At 49.0% G+C, this 26,635-nt stretch overlaps 1 protein-coding gene across 2 annotated transcripts in view; it reads right to left on the bottom strand.

Annotated features, from left to right (window-relative positions):
• Positions 1 to 26,635, bottom strand: part of fras1 (Fraser extracellular matrix complex subunit 1) — a 714,708-nt gene that overhangs the window by 183,050 nt on the left and 505,023 nt on the right. Inside the window, exons 34-38 of one of the 2 annotated variants that reach the window (XM_072496214.1) lie at positions 24,246 to 24,383; positions 14,308 to 14,340; positions 10,542 to 10,673; positions 3,451 to 3,573; positions 363 to 610 (exon numbers count right to left, since the gene is read on the bottom strand). In XM_072496214.1, the coding sequence (XP_072352315.1) occupies positions 363 to 610; positions 3,451 to 3,573; positions 10,542 to 10,673; positions 14,308 to 14,340; positions 24,246 to 24,383 (674 nt within the window). The remainder of the gene's footprint in view (positions 1 to 362; positions 611 to 3,450; positions 3,574 to 10,541; positions 10,674 to 14,307; positions 14,341 to 24,245; positions 24,384 to 26,635) is intronic. The other variant, XM_072496215.1, reaches the window with a different exon arrangement.

Raw genomic sequence — 26,635 nt, 5'->3', positions numbered from 1 at the left:
GCCAAAAAGCGAAAGATAAAAAGCAAAAAGAAAAATACACACACTAGATTGAAACAAATCAAGAATTTGCAAACATAAGTGAAATATCAGAAATAAGGCACAAGCTGGAAAAAAAATCAAAGCAGAGATGTGCTTTCTGTTCATATTTGGCAACCAAACATTACTGCACGTTTTATAATGGCCATTGCAACAGAAGTATTATTTCTCACACATCACAGAAAAATAGAGTGCAGGAATGCATTATTTTTCTGGAAAGGTGATATACATAATTGTATAACCAATGTGCCGAAAACGTGTTTAGAACAGAGTGCAATAAATTAAAAAAGAACCAGTTATCTATCAGAGTACAAGAGTTAACATACAATGTATGCCAGATGAGATCTTGTTATAGTTTTCAAGCTTTTCTCGGGCACTGAAATAGTCAACAGAGATTCAGGTGCAAGCCGAGGTCCGTCACTATCTGTCGCTGAGATATGAACTTCCAACATTGTTGTTGCCATAGTAACTCCATCTGTGACTAAGATTTGCATATTGTCCTCAGTTGTCAAGGTGCCACTGTGCACGTAATGAATCGCATTTCGTACCAGATCATCATGCGTGAAGGTATCGCCTGTAGAAAATGAGAAAGTAGATCAAAATGGGACATCAGTACAAGAAACTCCTAATGATAAACCCATAGCTGTTAACTGTATAAATTAAGACAAAGTGCAGACATTTAGAAGGCACTCATTGGATGTGCACATATAAAATAGAGGCTTTAAGAGGCTGGGAATTAGTTATATTGGTAGACTCGGGAGTATAAAATCAAGACATTTATTGACACTGGTGGGAGATTGTAGAGTTTGGAGCTGTACATGTGTAAAGTCTCCCTTTGTGAAAAATTGTAAAACTGAGTAAAGATTGACTTCTGGTCGTCTCCTTACTTGATTAATATAAATTAGTCCCCCAGGTTTATTGAATTGGTTGCTCAAATAGTATTTATGACACAGATATAATATTTAAGATCTCATTGGAAATAAAACAATGCTTAGTAATCCGGGTTTCATTTTCAGAAACAGAAACATGAGTGACTTAGAGGGACATTTACAATTTGGCCAAATGGGCAGAAACCTGGCAGATGAATTTTAATGCAGAGAAATGTGAGGTAATGCATTTTGGTAGAAGAAACATGGGGAGACAATAGAGGCTGAATGATACAACTTTGAGGGGATACAGGAGCACTTGGGGTTCAAGTGCATAACTCTCTGAACGTGGCCAGGCAAGTTGAAACAGTTGTTACGAAGGATTATAGCATCCTTGGATTTATAAACAGAGGCATAGAGCATAAAAGCAAGGAAGTGATGCTACACCTCTACAAATCATTGGTCAGACCACATTTGAAATATTGTGTTGCTTCTCGGCACCTTATTTAAGGAAGGATGTTCTAACCTGAGAGGGAGAGGGAGAGAGGGAGAGAGAGAGAAGGAAGAGGGGATTTACTGGAATGATATCAGGAATGAGGAATTTTAGATACAAGGAAGGATTCGAGAAATTGGGCTTGTTCTCCCTTGAGAAGAGAAGATTAAGAGGTGACCTTATTGAGGTGTTCACAATTATGAACAACGGTGGTACAGTGGTCAGCACTGCTGCCTCACAGCGGCGGAGACCTGGGTTCAATTCAGGCCTTGGGTCACTGTCTGTGTGGAATTATAATTCTCCCCGTGTCTGTGTGGGTTTCCTCCGTGTGCTCCGGTTTCTTCCCACAGTCCAAAGATATACGGGTTAGGTGGATTGGCTATGATAAAACTGCCCCTTATTGTGTGGGTTAGGTTATAGGGTTAGGGCTGGGTGGATGGAAATGGGTAGAGTGCTCTAGCGAAGTGTCGGTGCAGACTTGATGGGCCGAATGGCCTCCTTCTGCGCTGTAGGGATCCTATGACAGGGTAATGAAGGACATTCTGTTTCCACTAGCTGGTATGTCAGTGACTAGGCGTCACAATTTCAAGATGGTCAGAAGGGGAGCTAGGAGTGAGATGAGGAGAAACTTCTTTACCCACAAGAGTTGTTGGGGTTTGGATGCGCTGCCTGGGAGAGTGGTGAAGGCAGATTCCATAGGAGGTTTCGAAAGAGAGCTGGATATATATTTGAAAGTGAATAATTTAGAGGGCTCCGGAAATAGGACTGGGGAATGGGACCAGCTGGGTAGCTCTCTCGAGAGCAGGTGCCGACACCATGGACAACATAGCCTCCATCTGTGTTGTAAACTTCCATGTTGGGCAACTTAAGATTTGCACTCTTTTAGCATAATGTGCTATTCAATCAATTGAGCCCAAGATATCCCTGGCATATAGTTCTCATATGATTTTACATTTACAATAGTAACTTGTAACAGGAAAAGGATGACATTTTGGAAAGAATAAGATGCTGCCACCTGTCTGTAATGTGGGCTTGGAAGCTAGGTTCCATGCAAATGATTGGATCACTAATTAAGAATCTCTGGAGTGAAATCCCTCCCTCTGACAACTTTAGTCAGCAAAATCAGTGTAAGTACAAAATGAGATTTACAACTATTTCAGTAAAATTATAGTCAGAAAGAATCTCAGCAAATGCTTTAAAGATCAATGTAAAAAACAGAAATTCACAAGTAAGGTGTAGTGTCATTTCATTTTCCATAAAGACTGAAAATGGAATCCAGGACATTGGCAGCTACACAAAGAAATTAGTATTTTACTTACTGCAAAGATTGCTCAATTAGATTATATTTGCCAGTTATCTCATGATCTAGGTAACAATCCAACTCAGGTTAGAGGGATAACATTCCTCTTGTAAACATTTTGTGTGAAATTAGTTTAAGTAGTCTCAGCCTAGTTGCTAATAGGGTAGAACAACCCCGCTCTTAAACGGGGCTCTGGGGTTTATTTTGGCCTCCGCAGGTAATGTCCTGCTGAGTCCGCGCTTACGTCACTCGGCAATGCAGGAAGAGATCGGGGTGCCAGGTGGCAGTGCCAAGGTGTGTGGGGGGGCAATGGGACTGCCAGGATACCACCCTACCCAGAGCCCGACCATCCGGTGGCCTGAGAGCACCCCTCCCCCAGTTTCTATTACGTCTGGTCCACATTTGTATGGACCAGTGCTAAATTCAGCCTAATGGCTCACTTAAATATGTAAATCTGCACCTTGTCCAGCGAGGGCGAGATCCAGATTGCGACGTCTCGCGAGATCTCGTTAGATCTCACAAGGCATTCCAAATACTCTTGTGAGATTTAATGGCCTCGTTGCGTCATCGAGTCAAGCGCAATGAGGTTGTTCGATCGTGCCCATTATCTTGTCCACATGCAAATTTGGAAAACACTGCTTTAACATGTAACCACCTGTGTCAAAGTATTACCATGGGCCCCATTCACTGACCATGCTGTATTAGTTGATCTCAGCCAGGGCGACAGTAAAGATGACGTAATTGCCTTCACTCACCTTTTACCATTGGCTGTCTGTAATCTGATTTAATCAATGTCCCAAACTGAGGGGTTTCCGTCAGCTCAAACAGAAGGTCATAAGGGTTGGTGTCTGCATCACGAACTGCCAACTGGCTCAAACCTAAGCACAGAAACAAATTGATATTCAGTTAGATAATTGCACTAGCTTATTCTGAGCAGGTCTCTGAATATAATTTCCTGTGCGTACTTTGGTCTTGTTTGCCCAGAATTTTGTTAATGTTCCATTCACTATGACAATGGCTGGAATTTTACACTTAGCCCCTCCACCCGGGAGCGAGCTTGCAGGTGGTAAAGGTGTAAAATCACTTGTGATGGTGGTTGTGGTGAGAAGTTGTGGTGAGAGCAGGGGGTTCTATACCGCTCACCTACTCCAATTTGCTAGAATCGTAGCAGCACCCAAGGATATTTAGAGTTACACACCCACTCTTGGGCCAATCATGGTCTTTAAATGACCAATTAATGGCCTCCTGATCACCACCTCTTTTTCTGACTGGCCTCAGCGAAGCAGCCATACTTAGCTTGTAATCAGGCTTCCATTGCAGCTCATGATACGGGACTGACTGCAGGCCCAGTGTCTCCCAGACGCCAGGACCAGTGAAGGAGGGCTTTCCCTCAACTTTCCAGTTGCTATGGTGGGGCCACCGCCTCCCATGTTAAACAAAATACCTGAATAATGCTCTGCCATATTTGAATTTTAAGATATTTACAGATAAAATAACTAGTTTACAGAAAGTTACCTTTGTAAATCAATGGGGATTCAGTTCATCGTCGACATGGCAGTGGACCAGTTTCTCAGTACTCACCACTCCTGGTTTTCATTTCAGCCGGTAATTGATCTGCCAAAGCCAATTTCATACTCCCGCTAAAGTCGAATTCTACACACAATTTTAGTACACAACACTGGTTTTACATTGGCAGGGTTTTTTGTTTGGCACTTTTTCTGCCATTAATAGGCTGGTGACAGATTTCTGTCCCTCATTTGGGAGGGAATCCCATCTCAAAGAGCTGATTGTGAGTCTGATTGGCCAGCGACTCTGTGGTCCCAGCAGCACCAAAACTGGGACTACAAGCATTCCCCAGATTCTAAGTCCTGAATTCAGGACCAGATAAGAGCAGGGGCTCTCACACAGGGAAGGGAGTGGAGGCCAGGGAGTTGGGGGTCTTGACAGAGAACCAGGAGAGGAGGGAGCATCTGCAAAAGGCACACTTGGAGGTGGTTGTCCCAGTACTGAGAAGGGAGGAAAATCAGGGGAGAAAGGATTCAAGCGCCACTCCGTCAGTGGTTTCGAGCACAATGAAGGGTGCATGGGCAGGGAAGATGGCGGAGTAGAGTGGGCTGGGAGAGGCCGCCTGTATAACGGTGGATACATTGATGGAGGTGATAGTGGTGGAGTTCGAATGGCAGTTCAATAAATGTTTTGAGCGGCAAGGGAGGGAGATGCTGGTGTTCCTCAAGCATTCAGTGGAGGACTTGCTGGCCCCAATAAGGAAGACGCTCGGAAGAATGTCGGAGACAGTGCGGGAACAGGGTGAGGTACTGAAAGGGGTGGAGGTGGCACTATCGAGTGACAGTCACCAGCTCACCTCGCTGCAAGCTGAAAGGGCCTGAGAGCAAAGCTGGAGGATCTTGAGAACCTGTCTCGGAGGCAGAACCTATGGATTGTGGGGCAGACGGAGGGCGTGCAGGGTCCGAGGCCAACAAAGCTCATAGATGAGATGCTGAGGAAGCTGATGGGGAGGAGGATAATGTCCCCCTATGAAGTTGGCTAGGGTCCACTGACCGCTCAGGCCGAAGCTGCGGGTTAATGAGCTGCAACAACGCCAACGGGGGGAGAGGGTGTGTAGCCACGTAAAATGGCTGCTTCCCGATTAAATTGGTCAAACCCCGATCCAAAATGGCGAACGGCAGAGGCTGATGGAAAAATCAGCCAACAGGACTCAAACGGCCGGCTGCAGGTAAAACAGTGTATTTGCCTCTGGGGGAATCCAGACAGATCGAAACCTGCAGCCATTAACATCACAACAACCCAGCCATCTGCATAGTAAGCAGCCATCCTCGGGAACAATTGCTACACATTAGCAACATAAAGCTACTCCAGACCTCTCAGAGCCAGGAGAGGCTGACACAAAGAAAGGTGGGCGACTACCCCCCGATCAAGGAATCGCCCCATTATTGGAGCACATCGAACCAAGTGATTGGGACCAAGTCCAATCACTTGGAACCAGGGTCAAGGTCCGCCCCGAGAGGCGGGAAGCCCCTGGGAACTATAAGAATAGGGGCCAAGTTCAGCTCGACCCTTCTCTTCCTGCTCACAACCTTCGCAAGAACCTTCGATAAAGAAAACTGTAAGTTTGACTCCAGCGATCGCTACCCGATAGACACTCCTAACCATCGACCTTTATCAGCCTTTGAATCCCGCGGGCTCAGGACCAATTCGAAAAACCATTCGTTTCCCTGACCTGGTGGGCCATTCCTAAAGTTAAGTATTGGCCTGTTAGTTGTAGGTATTAGTCTAGAAGTAGCATTATTGTATAAGTATTAATTGCTGTATATAATAAATGACCGTTGATTTAAGTCTTACTAAGCGGTGTGTTGCATTATTAATCATTACTTGGACTTGAACCACGTGGCGGTATCAGAAAGATACCTGGCGACTCGTGAGCAAAGGTGACAGAATTAGAGGTAATAAACTAAGGCTAAAAAAGGCAACAGGTGGAGGAGGGGGGGGGGCACACACTGGCGGAGGGGCATCCACGCTAGCAAGCTTTGGTTGGCTAGTGAATGGAAGTGGAGGGCGGGGGGCTGCAGCAGCCGAACATGTTCAGGCAGGTTTCGGTGAGCCTAGGAAGTGTGAATAGTAGGGGGATGGGTAGAGTGGGGAATGAGGTGGCTTCAAGAGGAAGTGGTAGAGAAGCTTCTGGAAATGGGAAGGGGGAATAGGCTAGTTTACTTACGGTGACTGGGGGGAGGGGGGTTGGAGAAAGAGTGTAAAGATGCCATCCTGTATGGGCCCAGAAGGATAATGGGTAACAGCCCCCCTCCCCGCGCCCCCGGTCTGATTGGTGACACGGAATGTCCGGGTTTTAGGAGGCCTGGTGAAACGGGCGAGAGTATTTGTGCATTTGAAGAGTTTGAAAGCCGATGTGGTGCTGTTGCAGGAGATGCATTTGCAACTGAAGGAGCAGGTAAGGTTCTGTAAAGGGTGGGTAAGTCAGGTGTTCCAATTGGGCTTTGATAGTAGGGTGCGGGGATTGGCAGTTCTAATAAACAAAAGAATCCGATTCCAGACGGAGAATGTGGTGGAAGATGGGGGGTGGGGGAAAGGAGAGAGATATGTGGTGGTAATGGGAGTGCTGGACAGTAAATCTGTGGTTTTGATGAGTGTTTTAACACCAAATCGGAACGATGTACGCTTTATGAAGAGGATGGTGGGGCGAACCCGGGCATGGACACACACCAATTGAATTTGGGGGGGAGACCCGAATACAGCCTTGAACCTGAAAGAGGACTGCTCCAACAGGAATGGGAAGGTTTCACCTTCGGTGTTGTGGGAAGGCGGTAGTGAGAGGGGAGGCGATTCCATATAAGGCACAGGTGGCTAGGGAAGCGAAGAAAGAATGCCAGCAGTTGGTGGGTTAGATATTGGAGGTGGATGTTAAGTATTTGGAGGACCCTACCCCAGAGCATTTGGTGAACAGGAAGCTGTTGCAGGCACAGTTTGACCGGATGTCCATGGATAAGGCTGCGTGGCAGTTGAGACGGGCGAGGGAGGCAGTTTATGAGTATGGGGAGAAGGCCAGCAGGCTGCTGGCATGCCAGTTGGTACGGCAGGCGGTGTCGGGGAAATCATTCAGATTAGGGGGGGGCGCGAGTTGCTTTTGGCCCTGGAGAAAGTGAATAGAGTGAGGCGTTTTACAAAACGTTGCACAGCTGGGAACCTCAGGAGGACTAGTCGGACATGGCTGATTTTTTGGGAGGAGGACGGGGAGGGATTGGAGGAGCTGCTGGGGACAGAGGAAGGCAATTAGGATTATGCAGACAGGGAAAGCACTGGGGCCGGATGGGCTCCCAGTGGAGTTGTATAAAATGTTCGGAGACAGATTGGTCCCACTGTTGGTGGAAGCCTTTGAGGATGCGGTGACTCAGGGAGTGCTCCCAGAAATGATGAGACAGGACTCCATTTCACTCCTTCTGAAGGAGAATAGGGACCTGGTGGAATGTGGGTCATATTGACCAATCTTGTTGCTGAATGTGGATGCAAAGATTTTAGCGAAGGTGTTGGCGCTCAGTTTGGAACGGGTGTCTCCCACAGGTCATTGGACAAGATCAGACGGGATTTGTGAAGGGTAGACTAATGTCTTCTAATGTGTGCCGCCAGTTGAATGTGGTGCTTTCTCAGGTAGAGGGGGATGGGCAGGAAGTGATTGTGGCGCTGGATGCAAGTGAAGGACTTTCATAGAGTGGAGTGGAGGTATCTGTTCATGGTACTGGAGCAATTGGGGACAGGGTTAGTGTCCGGGCAAACAATGTAAGCTCAGGCTACTTCCGATTGCATAGGGGAATGAGGAAGGGTGCCGCATGTCCCCTCTTCTATTCACGTCGGCAATTGAGCCTTTGGCCATCGCTTTGGGGAGCTTGGATTAGTGGAGGGGGATAATAAGTTTGGGGGGGAGAGCATATGGTGTCTCTGTATGCCACCAACCTGTTGCTGAACATCACAGATCCAGTCCCGACGATGGGGGACATAATGGGGATACTAAAGTGGTTAACAGCCTTTTTGGGTACAAACTAAATTGGGACAAAAGTGAATGTTTTCCAGTCACCCCGCTTGGGAGGGGAACTAAATTGGGGGTGTTGCCATTTAGGCTGACAAACTCATGTTTCAGATACTTAGAGGTACAGGTGGCAAGGGATTGGGTGCAGCTTCGGAAGCAACATTTTACAAGCTTGGTGAGCAAGGTGAAAGCAGACCTAGAGATGGGATAGTCTCTCACTGTCATTAGCTGGGCGAGTGCAATCGGTGAAGCCGAATATTTTTCCATGGTTCTAGTTCCTATTTCAATGCCTGCTGGTATTTGTACCAAAGGCGTTCTTTGTAGGGGTGGAAAGCATGATTTTATAATTTATATGGGCAGGGAAGGTGGCGAGGATCCAAGTGATCCTACAAAGGGACCGGCAATCAGGGGGGTTGGGGCTGCCGAATCTGCTTCACTACTATTTGGCGGCGAATGTGGGTAAGGTGTTGGATTGGTGGAGGGATCAGGATCAGTTTGGGTAAAGATGGAGGCCGGGTTGTGTGAGTGGATGGAATTGTGGGTGCTGCTGACGGCCCAGGCCCCACTCCCATTATTCCCCGAGGAAATTTTTGGGGAACACAGTGGTGATGACTTTGCTAAAAATATGTAGGCAATTACAGCACTTTAAAGTAGGGAGCGGGTCAAGGAAGATACTGATCAGGGACAACCATATGTTAAACCTGTGGGCGTCAGGTTTAGGGATGGGAGTATATGGGTTCTCAAAAGAACAAATAAATTACAAACCATTGAAACTTTGAATCAGTACTGCACAATAGGAATTCTCTACCGTAGTAGCTTCTGCTCCAAACCCCATGCCAGCACGTGTCTGTTACAGTTGGAGATTGTGTAGGAATTGGGCCACTTACACCCAAGAGCTAGCCCGCATTTACTTTCCCTAATTGGATGGGAAAGGAAGTGAGGTGGCAAACAAAAAGGTAAAATAATTCCACCCTATGCCATTTTCCTGAGGGTGGAAGTGGCAGTGGGCACCGTACAGTCCTTCTCCTATTAACAAACTCATTTATATCGTGGTAGGATCTCGAAGAACATATCTCCGGAAGGTTTTAGAATTCTCAGCGACGTGGCCAGGATTCAGCTGCTGTCGGATTGTGCACGAGCTGCATGGCAGTGAGAACCACGAGATGGAAACCAGCTGAGTATCCTGAGGTAAGTAAAATGGTTTTGCCTCATTTACAGTCCATCAGAAAATTATGGGTTCTGAAGAACAATTTGTATCTGTGATCATTACAGTGAGCCATGACTATGCTGTGAATGGGAGATCGAACTAAGAACTAAACAAGGTATTTTCCAAATTTTCACTTGGCATTATTGGACTTGCTGTGAGGATTACTAGCTTTGTGTGTGATGAGAAGAGTAATGCACTGCTAGCGATGAACAGAAACGTGGCGCGGGATTCTCCGACCCCCCCGCCGGGTCGGAGAATCGCTGGGGGTCGATGTGAATCTCACCCCCGCCGTCCTCTAAATTCTCCGGCCCCCCAAAAATCGGCCCGGCGTGAGTCGCGCCGCCCACCTCGGAGAATGGTGGGGTCTGGCGCGACTCAATGGGCCCCGGGGCTGCCCGAATTTTCCGGGCCGTGATGGGCCGAAGTCCCGCCCATCTTTTGCCAGTCCCGCTGGCGTAAATTGGAGTAGGTCCTTACCGACGGGTCCTGGTGGCGCGGGCAGCCTCCGGGGTTCTTGGGGGGGCGTGGGGGGGATCTGGCCCCGGGAGATGCCCCCACGTTGGCCTGGCCCGCGATTGGGGCCCACCGATCCACGGGCAGGCCTGTGCCGTGGGGGTATTCTATCCTTCCTCACCGGAGGCTGTACCGGTCCGCCATTCCCGGTGCGGAAATGAAGCCCTCTGCGCATGCGCGGGGATGATGCCAGCACACGCTCGCGCTCCCGCGCATGCGCCAACTCGCACCGGCCGGCGGAGACCCTTCGGCGCCGGTTGGCGTGGCGCCAAGCCCCTTTCCTGCTGGCCGGCGCGGCGCAAACCACTCTGGGGCGGGCCTAGCCCCTGAAGGTGCAGAGGATTCCGCAGCTTTGGGGCGGCCCGATGCTGGTTCACACCACTCCGTCCCACCGGAGTTGCCCGCCCCGCCGATTACGGAAGAATCCCGCCCAGGGTTACTCAAAGGCACTTCTTTTTGGACAATTGCAGGGAGATACCTGGGTGGTTGCTTACACATCCTCTGATGGGAAATACGAACAGCAGAAGTAAGCAGACTTTGAACCAGTAAATTTATTTGGACAAATGCCTTACCAATGGCTGCTCTTCCCCCCTGGCTGACTTCTATGAAGGGTTCTGATATTTGAAAAATAGGTGGTTGCTGATTGGTAGAGAGCAGATGAATTGTAAATTCCATTTCTGGGGATTTATGTTCACCGTCAGAAACTGCACAAAGAAAAGCAAACAAAGTAAGATCTCAGTCATCTCCAAATATATATGGCAAAAAACATTCTTAACATTCTAAAGAAAGCCACAAACAAGCCTCAGGCATTCATAATACAGATGAGTTATTATGTACTGTTTTTTCAGTCTCTTGTATTATGTTCATGTTAACATGTGATATATGCTACACAAGAGGGGTTTCAAGAATGTATGTTCCTCTTCTGTGAGAGTAGTTCCCTGACATTTATTTGAGGGCAAATTTAAAAACTTGTCAGAGTTCGTATTCATCAGGACATCTGGTTTATCAGATTGATGAGATAAGGGCTTACTGTGCATTAAACAGAAAATAAATGGATTTCCGGTGACGGCCATGGTCGCACACAGGGCAGCTCCAGCTCGAGGCATTGGTTTGGGAACTTAATATCTGTTAGTTGGGTTAACTTCTGCAGGAAAGAGGTGCAGAAGGTGAGGTTCTGCCCAAGATTAATATGCCTGCTAACTACCAGACCCGGCAAAAATCGGTCAAAAACCTGGCTGGGGAATTGGAGGGACCTCGTGGCGAGCAACAATTGAGAAAATGGCAGAGGAGGAAGAGTCGATGCCAGTGGGAAAGGCATAGATGGAGCAGCTGATGGCCTTCATCAGAGATGAACTTTGGCAACAGAGGAAAGAGATGCATGGGACTGGCGAAGGCCATCGAGGGTGCAATAGCACCTCTGCGAGGTTTGATGGGTCACTGTGTGGAGTCTGCACGTTCTCCCATGTCTGCGTGGGTTTCCACCGGGTGCTCTGGTTTCCTGTGTGTACCCGAACAGGTGCCGGAATGTGGCGACTAAGGGGCTTTTCACAGTGTTTCTTTTCATTGCAGTGTTAATGTGAGCCTATTTGTAACACTAATAAAGACTATTCTTGAAATTGAAATCTGGGCTAATGTGGGGTTTGTGGGACCTTCTCGGAGCGATCCCGAATCTAGGTATGTACCAATTAATTATGGGTGGAAATTTTAATTGTGTGATGGAACCAAGGGTGGCCAGTTTGTACCCCAAGTCAATGGGAAGGTTGAAGATGGCAAAGGAGCTGGGAGGGTTTATGCAGAGGATGGGAATTGTTGACCCGTGGAGGTGGACTCGAGAATTGGTGTGGAGGCGGAGTATGCGGGAATCGTAATATCCGATCAAGCGCCACACTAGATGGAGGTGAGGCGCAGCGAGGGGCTGGTGCAGAGGCTGGGATGGAGGCGAGACTCAGATCTGTTGGCAGATAAGGCGTTCTGTGAGAAGGGACAGGAGATGGAGGGAGGAGATTGGACGGCTATTGGATGAGATGGTTGAGGTGTACAGAAGATATGTGGGGGCTCTCACTAAAGAGTTGTTGGTGGAGAGGAAGAGGTTGCAAGGGCAGTTTGATAGGCTGATGATGGGGAAGACAATGGCACAGTTAAGGAGGGCAAGGGGAGTTCAATACGAATTTGGGAGAAGGTGAGTCACATGCTAGCTCATCAGCTGAGGAGGCAGGCTGCATCCAAGGAAATTTTAAAAGTAAGAATGAAGATGGGGAGGTAGTATCAGAGCCCAGGGAGATAAATGAGGTGTTCTGGGGGTACTACGAGAAGTTATATAGGGTAGTGCCAGATGGAGAGTTAGGGGACATGGAACGGCTCCTGGATGACTTCGAGTTCCAGAGGTTGGAGGAAGAAGGAGGCAAGCATTGGAGGAGCCGCTGGGCCTGAGGGAGGTGATTGACAGTGTTAGGGGAATGAAGTCGGAGAAAGTTCCAGGGCCAGATGGCTTTCCGGCAGATTTCTACAAGGCTTTTGTTGGCACCGCACTTGCTGGGGATGTTTAATGAAGCACTGAAGAAGGGGTGGTGCCGGAGACACTGACGTAGGCGTTGATTACAGTAATCCTGAAAAAATCCAGAACCTGCTATATTATTGTTGGGCAGCGAACGTGGAGGTGAGGCGGTGGTGGCGGCTCCATTGCCGTTTGCTCCGGGGAAGTACACAGAGAATGGTGGTACAATCGACGGTCAAGGTTTGGAACCAACTGAGGGGGCACTTTAAATTGGAGGGATGTCGGTGTGCCACTGTGCGGGTTCCATAGGTTTAAGCCAGGGGAGATGGATGGGATGTATGGGAAGAGGAGGCAGGTAGGGCTCGAGAGGGTGAGGGACTTATATCTGGAAGGGCAGTTGGCCGGTTTATATGAGCAGCGGGAGAGGTTTGAGTTGCCAAGGGGGGAGTGAATTTAGGTAAATGCAGTGGCGAGACTTCGCAAGAAAGGAATGGAGGATGTTTCCCAGGCTGCCGGGGTATACCCTGCTGCAGCAATTGCTGCTCCCAGTTGAGTCAGGAAAGGGTAGGATTGGAGATATACAAGGCTGGCTTGGGGAGCAGGGGGTTGGGGCAAGTGATGAGGATAAATAATCAGCAACAGGTTGACGGCATACAGAAAAATAATCAAAAAATAAACTTTCTAGAGGGTCTGTGTATTGGGAACAGAGTGGAACTGAGCACTCCCCCCCCCCCCCCCCCCACCCTCCCCTCCCCCAACCACTTGCAAGGAACCTGGAGGCTAACTATAAAATCCAAGACACCTCAGCACCAACAGGCCTTTAAGTGCCTCAGGTGTCTTGCAGGTGACTGGTCTTGCTGACACCCTATCCTCCAGGAAAGCAGCTAGAAATTCAGCCCCTCCGTGTCTTCAAACGATGAACACAGATCCTCGCCACAAAAAGGAAGAGGCATTTCCACACTGGTAAACTCATGCGTTTGTAGATCTCTCAGCAGTCAGTAATGGCATTGGTTTGGTAAATTGTTCCTTCTCTTTATCTAGCAGTGGTTCCTTGAATGAGATTAGAGAAAAGAATGGACCCAAAGAAGACAAATTATCTTTTTTTTATCTTGGGAGATAAGTGCATTATTCAGTTGTGGGTGCAATGTACACTAACTTAATTTCAGAGAAAATAGAGATAATTTCAATAATTCATATCTAAACATTTTCTTCTCAGAAAAATGCAAATACTGTCCAAACAAATCCGACACTAATTATCAGTGGAACAAATAATACAGAAATAAAATAGATGGTTATATTGGCACTATTTTGAACTGATTTGTGTATCCATGCAAAGGTGTTACCAAAATACCTATGGAGATTGCATGCTTGGAGGAACACCCATACCAACCAATATATAGTAAATATCGATAGGATTAATATTGAGCTTCTTTGGTTATCCAGTAAAATGCATCTGTTGAAATGAAGATTTAATTTCTTCATTTATAAGATGATAACTCTACAATGTTAACATTTGATAGGCCATGCACATGTTGGACATTTTATTATTGATAATCATAGAAATTAGCCTTTAGTATAAATCTGAGACTTGGAATGAGGTGTTAGGCGACATGCAAGAACTGAGGTAACCCCTTTCCTGAAAGTCTGAAAGGTGCTCCTGAACACAGTATCTGTTAGCCATCACTATAGCTTTCTTTCAGATGCAAGAATGTTAAGGTTCAATTACACTACATTCAAAAGGATAGGGTAGGACTCAAAGCCACCGCTAATTATTTGACTGAGGGTGTTAGAAACTCATTTACTTGAAGCAGTTAGAGAAAAGTTTATATTTAGGAACTGTATACCTGTGAAAAGGAAGCTCACTGATTCAGGCACACCTAGGAGAATGAAACCAGGTTCAAATTATATGTTTGGAGATGCCCACTGTTCAAATCACTGCTCATACATTTCAAAAATGATGAATCTGAAGCCAGTCTTTTCCTTCATCTAGATTTATTTCCTAGACTATTTAAGACTATGTGGTCTAGACACAGGTTCCTCTTGTTTCCACCTAAACCCAGTGTGAACTGTTTTTTATACACTTGCAATAATTCCCTTATCTTTCTCCAATTGGTGGCAGCTGCTCTCAGTTACAACCCAAAAGCTCCATTGCAGCATGATGCCAACATTAACATACTACTGAACAATAGTTCTCAGTCTGAATACCAAAACAAATTGAACTGTCTGGAATTTGTGGCTCACTAAATACAAATACATCAGCACCCATAATTAACTTTCAGGGTTTAACCTGTGAGACAGCATAAGCCAATTACAAAGGCAAGGAGTAATCAAGGACAGCCAGCATAGGATTGTTGTGGGGAGGTCATGTCAGGTGAGATTTTTTGAAGAGGTAATAAGGAAGATTGATGAGAGTAATGCAGTTGATGTGGTCTACATGGAATTCAGCAAGGCTTCTGACAAGATCCCACATGGCAGTGGGTCTGGGTTAGAAAATAACAGCCCATGGTGACCAGGGGGATGTAGCAAACTGGATACAAAATTTGCTCAGTGGTAGGAGACAAAGGGTAATGAAGTCTATTGTTTTTGCAAATGGAAAGATGTTTTCAGTGAGGCTCTGCAGTGCTCAGTCCGAGGTCCCCTGATTTTTGTGGTATATATTAATGATTTGGACTTAAATCCAAATTTAATCAAGACGTTTGCAGACAACAGGAAGGTTGATAGTGAGGAAGGGAGCTGTAAATTGCAAGATGTCAATGGACTGGTCAAGTGGGCAGAATGTGGCAAATCCAGTCACAAAAACACCCATCACCCATTGTTTCCTTCCACTGAGGTAATTTTGTATCTAGTGGCAAATGGAATTCAACTCACAGAAGAATGAGGTGATGAACTTGGGAATGTCAAACAAAACAAAGGAATGCACAATAAATGGAAGGATAGTCTTGTGGATGTCACGGACCTTCGAGTGCATGTCATAAGAACATAAGAACACAAGAACTAGGAGCAGGAGTAGGCCATCTAGCCCCTCGAGCCTGCTCCGCCATTCAATGAGATCATCGCTGATCTTTTGTAGACTCAGCTCCACTTTCCCTCCTTAATACCATAACCCTTTATTCTTCAAAAACCTATCATTCTTTATCTTGAAAACATTTAATGAAGGAGCCTCAACTGCTTCAGTGGGCAGGGAATTCCATAGATTCAGAACCCTTTGAGTGATCAAGTTCCTCCTAAACTCAGTCCTAAATCTACTTCCCCTTATTTTGAGGCTATGCCCCTTAGTTCTGCTTTCACCCACCAGTGGAAACAACCTCCCCGCTCTATCCCATCTATTCCCTTCACAATTTTATATGTTTCTATAAGATCACCCCCCCCACCCTCGCATCCTTCTAAATTCTAACGAGTACAGTCCCAGTCTGCTCAACCTCTCCTCGTAATCCAACCCCCTCAACTCTGAGACTAACCTCGTGAATCTCCTCTGCACACCCTCCAGCGCCAGTGCGTCCTTGCTCAGGTAAGGAGACCAAAACTGAACATAATACTCCAGGTGTGGCCTCACTAACAACTTATACAATTGCAGCATAACCTCCCTAGTCTTAAACTCCATCCCTCTAGCAATGAAGGACAAAACTCCATTGGCCTTCTTAATCACCTGTTGCACCTGTAAACCAACGTTTTGCGACTCATGCACTAGCACACCCAGGTCTCTCTGCACAGCAGCATGTTTTAATATTTTATCATTTGAATAATAATCCCTTTTGCTGTTATTCCTACCAAAATGTCCACAGATCCTTGAAGGTGGCAGAACAGGTCAATAAAATGTTAAAAAAGCATATGGATTCCTTTCCTTTATTGGTTGAAGATAGCAGGGACATTATGCTGGATCCGTATAAAGCACTATTTAGACCACATCCTGAGCACTGTGTGCAGTTCTGGTCACCTCATTACAGGAAGGATATAATTGCGCTAGAGAGGAAGCAGAGGAGACTGAGGCCGAGGGTCCTAGTGCAGTGGATTTTGAGTTATTAAATGGTTTCAAGAAGGAGATAGATATATTTCTGATTAAAAAAACAGGTTAAAGAGATGTGGGGACAGGTAGGGAGGTGGATTTGAGACTCGGAACAGATCAGCCATGATCTGATTGAATGGTGGAGCAGGCTCGAAGGGCTGAATTGCCAACTTCTGCTGCTATTTCCTATGGTCCTATGTGGGGAGACTTGATTGGAATGTATAAGGTTGTGAGGGGCTTGGAGAGAGTGGATGAGAAGGGCCTATTTCCTTCAGGAGGGGGATCAGTGATAAGGGGCCATAGATTTAAAGTGATTGGTAGAAGGATTAGAGAGGAGATGATGAAAGTTCTTTTCACCCAGAAGCGGTAGGGCTCTGGAACTCACGGCATGAAAAGGTAGAGGCAGAAACCCTCAATTCATTTTAAAAATGTTTGGATACACGCCTGAAATCGTGTAATTTCCCAGGCTACCGACCAATTCAATAAGATGTTAAGAGCACATATGGAACGCATAGTCTCTCTGCTCTCTTCCACCAATAAAGGAAAATGGAATTTGGCCAGTGCAGACATGATGGGCAAAGGGGCCTCCATCTGTATCATAAATGTTTCTATATTGTCTAAATATCTAATCTTGCCAACAGATTCAGTATCCAAGGGCTTGGAGGGCATATATATCTAATGTGCAGGGTTGTGGGGAGAGAACAGGGCACTGGAAATATGCAAATTGCTCCTTAGGCGAGCTAGTATAGGCACAATGAGCTGAGTGGCCTTCTTCTGTGCTGTAATAATTCTAAGCATGGATCAACCAGTGACTTAGACACTGGCCTTTCACCTTCTAGAGGCAGCTCAGATTGATTCTATGAAAATTACTTCTGTTAACTGTTGTCGATTGAGATAATCTCAGTGTTGTTGTAAGATACGACAACAAAAACACCCAGCGTGTCATTGCTGGTGTGGAAAACTCCAAAGTATAGCAGCTCTTCAGAAGTAAGGCAGAATCAAGGGAACTTTACTCTGCAACTATTTATGTTGTAATTAGCCTATAAATGATTGAGGTTGATCAGAGACGAACAAGGTAAAAAATGTACTGTTCTCCAGGAGTAACAGGCGCGATACGGCCCCGATCGCGATCGATTCAAGGCCCGAAAATGGGCTCGGAGCGGGGCCGTGAGGAACTCGGGGGGCGTGGCGCGACGCCCGAGTGATGCAGCGCTGCGCCACGAATGGCGCGATCCGCGCACGGAAGGACCCAGGAGGAGGAGAAGGAGGAGAGATGGCTGAGCCCCGACGAGCCGCACCGAGGTTCCGGGACACGGACCTGGACACCCTCCTCGATGAGGTTGAAAACCGAAGGGCCACCCTCTGCCCAAGACGTGGGCATCGCCAGCCATTCAGCACGGTGAGGCGTGGTTGACGTGAAGTTGGCACCACTGTGAATGCTGTGGGGCACACCCCCCCTTCCGGGGAGCAGTGTCGGAAGAAACTGCAGGACCTCACTCGGGCTGCCAGGGTAAGTGCCAAGAGGGTGCCCCTGGGTCACAACCAACCCCCCCCCCCCCCCCCCCCCCCACCAGGCACGAGGGAGGGAAGTGGGGTGGGTAGGGGTTCAGGGTGCACAACGTTGTACTCGACCCACATGAGCACCGTGACCCCCCCTGGATAGATGCCATGGCGTGGCTCCAACTGTCTCCTCACCAGCATTAATATAGCTTATATCTGCACGCCCTGATGATACCCGCCTAATTGTGATGCTTTATCCAACCCTCCCCCCCCCCAGGACAAGACAGCTCGCAACCAACGTGAGCGTATGAGAACCGGAGGGGGTTCTCCTGTGCTGCACCCCCTAAATGTTCACGAGCAGAGGGCCCTGGACCTCGCTGGGGGATCCGCCACCCGTGAGGTCGTGACATGTCAGGTCGGAGGTGCAGAAGCAAGTGAGACAACCCTGCATGTCCTCACCCCCCAACCCGTCATCGCCCCCCTCACACTCTGGCCACTGCACCCTCGATCCCCTCCCCCCTTGCACTCTGGCCACTGCACCCTCGATCCACTCCCCCCTCACACTGGCCACTGCACCCTCGATCCCCTCCCCCCTCACACTCATGCCACTGCACCCTCGATCCCCTTCCCCCTCACGCTCATGCCACTGCACCCTCGATCCCCTCCCCCCTCACACTCATGCCACTGCACCCCCGATCCCCTCACCCCCCCCACACATTGCCCCCACCACCACCATACACCCGGCCCAGCGTGTCTAACGAACCCCGTATCGTTGTGTTCCCCAGGGCCAGCCGCCAAACGTCCAGGGTCGTCTCGGCCAAGACAAAGCCGACTATCTCCAACATCAAGCGCATCCAGGGACGCACGGCAGAGGGTGGCAGTCGGTCAGACAGGAGGGCCATCCTCTCAGTATGGGACGCTGGACGGTGATGCACATACGACGGACAGAGACAGTACTGCGGGGCACAGGATGGACAGTGGCGATGACGCACAGAGAATGGTCACACAGTCCACGGATTCACCTGGAGGCAACATGACATGGGCCGCATGCACCTTGCGCCGAGCCATGAGGGGGACCAGGACTCACCACACTTCCTAACGGACGATGACCTCGAGCTAGCGGCACTGCTGTCTCCCACACCATCCACCATCGCAGAGACACTCACCTCGATTGGGCAGATAAGTGATGAGGCCCCCGGGTCACAATCTGGTGCGCACCACACAGCCGAGCCGGTACAGCAGGTGGGGTTTGGAGCAGCCGAGGGGCTGGACGGTCGGAGGGCAGCCCAGGCCCAGCAAACAGCTGCCGCCCAGACGGTTCCCGGGTTCCTGAATGTACTTGACCCACCCGGACAACTGATGCATGTGGACACCGAGGGACTGAGTAACGGGATGAGGGCCATCTTCCAGGACCTGCACATGCAGTTGGAGGACTCCATTCACGTCCAGGAGCAGGGAGTGGTGCCGCTCATCGCAGCCACCCAGGCCGACACCGCACGGGTGGCGTCCGCGGTGGAGGCAATGGGTGAAACGGTTTCGGCCATTGGTCAGGTTCTGCAAGGCGTTGGGCTTCACGTGAACGCGTCATCCATGGCCCAGGAGAGGGCTGCCCTCTCACAGGTAGCCATGCGCCGGAGCCAACACGACATTGCCACCTCTCTCTGGGCCCTGGCCGAGTCTCACCATGCCATGGCCCGGTTCCAGCAGGCGATGGCACAGTCCCAGCAGTCAGTCGCGGAGAGCATAGACCGCCTGGCGCACGTGATGGATGGCGTAGCGCACTCACAGGTTGAGATAGCACAGTCCCTGGCAGGAATGTCGCACTCCCTGGGCTCCGTCTCTGCGAACATTCGGACCGTGGTCGATACCGCTGCAGGCCTCCAGGACTGGCAACGCCAGGTGTCGGTAGTGCGACGGCGCATGTCTCCGATCGCACCTCCGTCCCACAGTGAGGCCCGGGGGCCACCGGGCTGCCCGAGGGAGGAGGAGGTTCTGGGGCCCGGACCGGTACCTCCAGCAAGGGATGTCCCGGGACACTCGACCTCCCCCCGTTCCGTCCCTGGCGCATCTGGTGGGCAGCGGGCAGGACAGGGTGGCACCACATCATCCAGCATGCCCGCCGAGCAGTCTGGCGCATCGAAGCCGGTCCGCCACAGGAAACACGTGCCAGCGGGGACAGTCCGCCTCCACTCCTGCTGTACCATCTGGGGAGACACCTAGATGTACTGGTAGGGCCCGTAAGGCAAAGAAGTTAGGTACATCATAAGTTGGCACAGGTGCAGGGAACAGTTTAGTTGTAGGGGTAGGGCATCTGTATGTGAATGTCACAAATAAACTCACTGTTGCACTTAACTTGTAAAACTCTGTGCTATGTCCGGTGCCAGGGGGCTCGTGAGGGTGACCGAGTGGCGCTGTGGTTAACGAGCGGTTCAACGTCAATGCCGGATGTGCTGTCCCTTTCCCCCCTGCCTCCCAAAATCGGGACACCGTAGTCCTCGGCACTCTGACACCATCTACCCCACACGGGCACGTGATGAAATGCCCGTTACGAAGGCTGTGACCACCGGAGTGCATGGTTCAGCTGTAGCCATGAGTCAGACCTTGGCTGGCGAATCTGAGCTCACAGCTCATCGCAGAGCGGGCTGTCATCATTCAACATGGCACTGATCACAACCGCTTACACAATCATCAATGTTGTGCAATCCCGTAGTGCAACAGTGGTAAGGTGATGTGGAATTGGTGCCGGTGAACGCGGGTGCGGGGGGTGCGGGTGCTGTGTGGTGCCTGTGTGCAGGACTGGCGGTGCAAGTGGCAGTGTTCAGTAAATCCCTCCCCCACAGTGCGTGAACCATGCAGCCACCAACACGTCGTGTGCCCGCTGTCTTGACGGTGCCGTCGTGCAGCCTCCTGGACGTAACCAGCACCCGGGCAGTGTCCTGTGTCCTGCGTCTCTCCCCCCCACCCTGATGCACGCCATCCTCCTCCTCCCCTTCGTTTGCGTTAGCTCCGGTGCCGCCGGGTCCTCCCTCCGACTCCTCCACCAGTGCATCTCCCCTCTGCATGGCAATGTTGTGCAGCGCACAGCAGACCACAACTATGTGACCGACCCTGTCGGGCCGGTACTGCAGGGGGCCCTCCAGAGCAGTCCAGGCATCTGAATCGCATCTTCAGCAGGCCGAAGCACCGCTCCACCACACCCCTGGTTGTTGCATGGGCCTCGTTGTACAGGCTCTCCGCGTTGGTCTGAGGCCTCCGTATTGGCGTCATCAGCCATGACCTCAACGGATAGCCCCTGTCACCCAGCAACTAGCCCCTCAGCCGGGGGGGGGGGGGGGGGGGGGGGGGGGGGGGGCCATCCATCGAACATTGCGGGGATGAACGACTGTGCCAGAATGTAGGCGTCATGCACACTCCCGGGGGTCCTTGCACACACATGCATGATCTTCATGTGGGGGTCGCACACCACCTGAATGTTCATGGAGTATGCGCCCTTCCTGTTCATGAACACTTCCTTGTTGTCTGCAGGTGGGCGCATGGGGACATGCACACCATCGATGACACCCTGGACCATCGGTATTCCGGCCACCTTGGCGAATCCACGTGCCCGTGCTTCCTGCTGTGCTCGGTCCTCGGGGAATTTAATGTGTCTGTTCGCAATGGCGTACAAGGCATCGGTCACGGCCCTGATGCACCTGTGGACCGATGCCTGTGAGATCTCGGATAGGTCCCCGCTCGGTGCCTGGAAGGAACCGGTAGCGTAAAGGTTTAGGGCCACCGTCACCTTGACGGAGACTGGTATAACGTGTCCTCCACCGGTTCCAAGTGGTGCGAGGTGCGCCACGAGGTGGCATATATGTGCGACCGTCTCCCTGCTGAACCGTAGTCTCCTCTTACATGTGATGGTCCGGGTAGGGCCTCGAACGACATTCTGTCACGGTACACCCTAGGCCTTGCTGGACGCCTGTGGCACCCTGGCACCACCATCAGTGGCTCCTCCTCCTCCCCACCCCCCAAGCACTTCGATATCAGTGCCCACTTCCTGTGCATTCCTCGCCGTCGGGGGGGGGGTCAATGTTCCCCTCGGCATCCCCCTGGACATTCCGGGCCTGAGCGCCTGCGGCCTGTGCGGCGACGACGGGCCACTCCGCGGCCATCCCCTCTGCTGCAGCAGCAACCGCTGCATCTACAAGCCACTGTGGGCCATCGGAATCTACGCTGCCGGATGGCCACCTGCAGAGCTGCGGCCCCAACCACGGCAGTGAACATCGCTGTCTGGTTGGCATACATGGTGACCTGTAGGAGGGTGGGTGGGGGGGCAGAGAAGAAACAACATGTTACATGGAGGTTCTTCCACACCTCGCCAGCCGGGTTGCATGGGATACCTGTGTGCCCCGGTGGCCTGGTCGCGCTGCAGATACGCAGCCAGCCTAAGACCTGGTCACTGTCTGCGTCCAACGGTCAGTTCACACCGTCCTCCTCACCAGTGTGCCAGTCGCCTGTGCCCATCAGCCACACGACAACCTGCGGCCGTGTCATCGTCATTGTCCTGCCATATCAGGGCGGCTGACATGTGGCATCCGCGGATGGACTACACCCTCCACACTCCCTCACCCCCCTTCCCAACTCCACTCCTTCCCTCATCCCCCTCCCACCTCCACTCCTCCCTCACCCCACTCCCACCTCTACTCCCTCCCTCACCCCCCCTCCCCACCTCCACTCTCTCCCTCACCGCCCTCCCACCTCCACTCCCTCCCTCCCCCCCCTCCCACCTCCACTCCCTCCCTCACCCCCCTCCCACCTCCACTCCCTCCCTCACCCCCCTCCACACTCTCCCTCACCCCCCTCCCACCTCCACACTCTCCCTCAAACCCCCTCCCACCCCCCCATTGGCCGCAGCGTTCTCGGGAACGCCGACCCGGTCTGCAGGAGCTCCGGAACAGTCCGCTCACCTCCCTCACTGCTCAGCGTCAGCCAGCACGACTGGCTGACGACTTTATTTACCAGGTGTGAACGGCGACGGCGTGAACTGGGGTCACGCCATCGGGACATCGGCCCATCAGGGCTGGAGGAATAGCGGGGGTAGCGGAGAATCGCCATTTTGGGTGTCTTGGGTGATTCTCCGGCCTGTGCCGCGCAGAACTCGACGGGGCCGGTCTCGCCGCTTGGTCGAATCGCGGGAGGGCATCGGACCGGCGTCGCGTGGAAAAATGGCGCGCCAGGCGATTATCCCAACCGGCGCGGCATCGGAGAATCGCGCCCGACATTCTTCACCTTGACAGGTATAAAACTCATCCGGTAAATTAAACTAGGGGATTGCTCAGTTCAGTTGGCCAGATGACTAGCATTTGGTTCTAAATAACGCGACCAACAGCATGGGATCAATTCCTGCTCCGGCTGAGGTAGACTTGGGACCGGCTTTCTCACCTAATCAATGAGCGTTAAAGGCAACGAAAAACCACCACTGAAAAAAGAACTGCTCAGGATGAAACATCCGCAGACAATGAGCCAAAGACCTTCCTCTGGGAAGAGCATACATGGAAATGGAATTTTTTTTTTAAAAAGTAGATTTCCCACTTATTGTGTTTGGGCATAACAGATCTTCAGGGCATAGCATGTAGGTGAAAACAGATTGGTTGCAGATGAAAAGATCACATACCTGTACTCATTTTCATTTTATTTTCTGCTCAGTTATTGAGGGTTTTCGGCCTTCTGCACTGCACCAATTAACTTTTTATGTCCAGACATAGTACAAAGAATTTTACCTTTGATGATTTTCAATACTAAAGTGTTACCTTAATCAGTTATACTTTCAGTAATCGTGAATTAAAACATTGGCATAAATAAATGGAGAATCCTGTTTTTTGTTCACATTACCACCTAGCAGAAACATTTCACACTAGTCGTGGAGTGATATAATGAACACTCATCTATGACCACATGTTCTTGTACTCTTTTCATCAATGCTAATGGTCCAGAATCAGGAACACGAGCAATATGTGTAAGCTGTAACTTCTGAGTCCCAGGAAAAGAATGCCTCCAATTTCTGGTCACAAAAAAGTGCAATTTACTGTATAGTCTAATGAAGGTTGACACGGTTGCCAGGTTCTGTGCTCCTGTTGACCATTTACACTACTTTGGAAGTTATACACTAGATCAAAATATGATCAATCAATAGACTCAGACCAAGTAGCAGTAACTATACCTGTGCAAAAAAAGGATTTTATATAAATATATACATATATATATGTTTATATGTGTGCATATCATCATGTATCTTACCAGTGAAGGAGAATTTGAAAAATCCTTGAGCATGCAAAGAAGCTGCTGGAGGACGGTACAGAATCTCCCCATTGTCAATGTCGGCCTGAGTGAAGAATGTGACTGGGAAGAAAGGGCTGTCAGAGTGTTCAATCGTGCCTGAAAAAAAGGCAACACAACGTTTATACAACAGCAACACAAAAAATAATAGTTATCACCCACCTATTCTCATGCAGATCTACTCATGCAAATCTATCATGGGAGTTGATGGAATAGTGGTGAAATTGGATGGCAACCTCAGGCATCAGCACAACATGGAAATTCTGAAGTTGCAGTCCAATTTGTCCTGTTCCTGCACAAGCTCTGCTGCTCCAGCATTTTGCCAACATATTCAGTATTCAAGAGCTTGGAGGGCATAAAGTTGTAGCTCACTGGATACCAACTAAACATGCCACAAAATGTTTGGGCTTGTGAATAAGTAAATATTTAACGACATGATAAATCTTAATTACTGTCAAATAATCTTTCTTGCACTGAAAATTTTGGGTTTACAAGTTTGGAGTCACTTCTTTTCAGACTTTAAGTTTGATGTATGTTTAATTTGTTTTCAAATCTCTTACTTTTCTTTGTTTTCTCAATCTTATCCTTTTACCCTCCAATCTACTATCGGTACATTATTTTAAAAATTCCAATTATGCTTCCAACTTCAGACTTTGCAGGCAGGATTTTCAAAAGGCAGAAGGTTTGGGATTCAGTGAGTGCGAGTGAGATTTAAACTTTGCAATCCTCAAGGTTGTCTCAGAACCCTGATGCCTCCGGGACAGATTTGAAATTTCAAAGGGTCGGTGGGAAGTGTGGGTGGGTAGGGTCGGGGAAGGATCAGGCTCACTGCAAATTAACAGTCCGTTAAGCTTAATGAGATTGTTAAAGGGACTATGCATTCATAATTACAATCTTTAATCTTTATGCAAAGGAGCAGGGAGCTGGTCTTGCTGTGTACAAACTCACAGGTTCTCCGAGTCAATCAGAGACAGAAAAGATCCTGTCGAAGCCAGAAGGATTTGGGGGCTTTACCCACAAGACCACAGCCCCCCTCTTCCCCAGTTGCCGTTGAAATTTAATGGGAAATACCTTTTATGTAATTTAATGCCTAATATGTAATGCTTAATTAATGTTGATTTTAGTATGTTTGATACAATGAAAGTCTTAACACGTGAAATAATGTCTTGTGACTCTGCGTTGGTCACTGGGAAATTCATGTCTCTCTTATTAGTTTCTGCACGGGTTGTAACAAGGCTCACTAAGAGGAGAGGGAATTGGATGGGAAGCAGAGTTTAGGGAGGGAATTTCCAAGATGCAACCAGATTTATCCTGAGGCAGTGGCCAAGGAAGGGAATGGTGTCATCATTGGGCAATGGCTTTTGTGATGTTTGCGAAAGACAACAGCTGTGATATTCCCAATGCTTTTGGTTGGAGGAAATTGAGGCCCATCTAAGACTAGGGTCAAATTTTAACCCGCAAAAACAGGTGGGTTATCTGTTAAAATTTTTAATGTCTCAAACTGATTCCGATCTGTCCCTAAGTGGTCCAAATCCAGGTTTAACAGAAGTGGGCCAAAGGTTGGACATCTAACCTGCTTCCAGGAAGTAATTTCACAATTTAAATATTTTAATGATTTGAAAACCCCTGATTGAACCTGCTTTCCAGATTTGACACTGATCGGCTGGGTTTCCCAGATCGCAGGAAACCTGGCAGCTAAAGGGAGATGAGGACAGCTTCCAAAAAAAAGGTAATAACCTTTATAAATTTGCCTGTGGCCAGGAGGGATAGGGCTGCAAAACTACTATGCAAGCCTCTATCCTAAGCAGCCCGCCGTTGGCACGATACATTGTTGGATGTGGTCCAAGCATCCCATATACACCTCTTAGCACATGAGACGCCGTACCAGCACAAATGAATGAAAGAGCCTGCAATTTAAAGCCCCCCTTTCTGATATAAATAAAGGCATCACAATGGGTCGATAGGTAATTTGTGGTTCTGTTTTTTTTTAAAATATTGTTTTTATTCTCCTTTTTCACATTTTCTCACAAATTTACACCCAACAATAATCAGTAACGAATGTAATATCAATCCCCATATCAATAACAACGATCCCATCCTCCCACCAAACCCCAGACATTAGCCCGCATGTTAACATAAACAAATGATTTGTGGTTCTGTTTTTCTGATAACTTGAGACCATTTATGGTGACAGAACTTTCTTGGCAATCAAATGCAAAGTAACATCTCAGTAAACCTGAAGTAGTGATGTTACAGTTATTAATGCTTTTGCCTCGCAGTTCCCACATAGCAAGGTCATCAATTGGTACTGTCAGCTGGTGTTAACAACTCTGTGTCCAAAAGTGAATAAA

The sequence above is a fragment of the Scyliorhinus torazame genome, chromosome 3 (genome assembly GCF_047496885.1).
Source record: "Scyliorhinus torazame isolate Kashiwa2021f chromosome 3, sScyTor2.1, whole genome shotgun sequence".
Lineage (NCBI taxonomy): Eukaryota > Metazoa > Chordata > Chondrichthyes > Carcharhiniformes > Scyliorhinidae > Scyliorhinus > Scyliorhinus torazame.
Note: the sequence above shows the minus strand (reverse complement) of the source record. Positions and strands in the feature narration are given on the sequence as shown.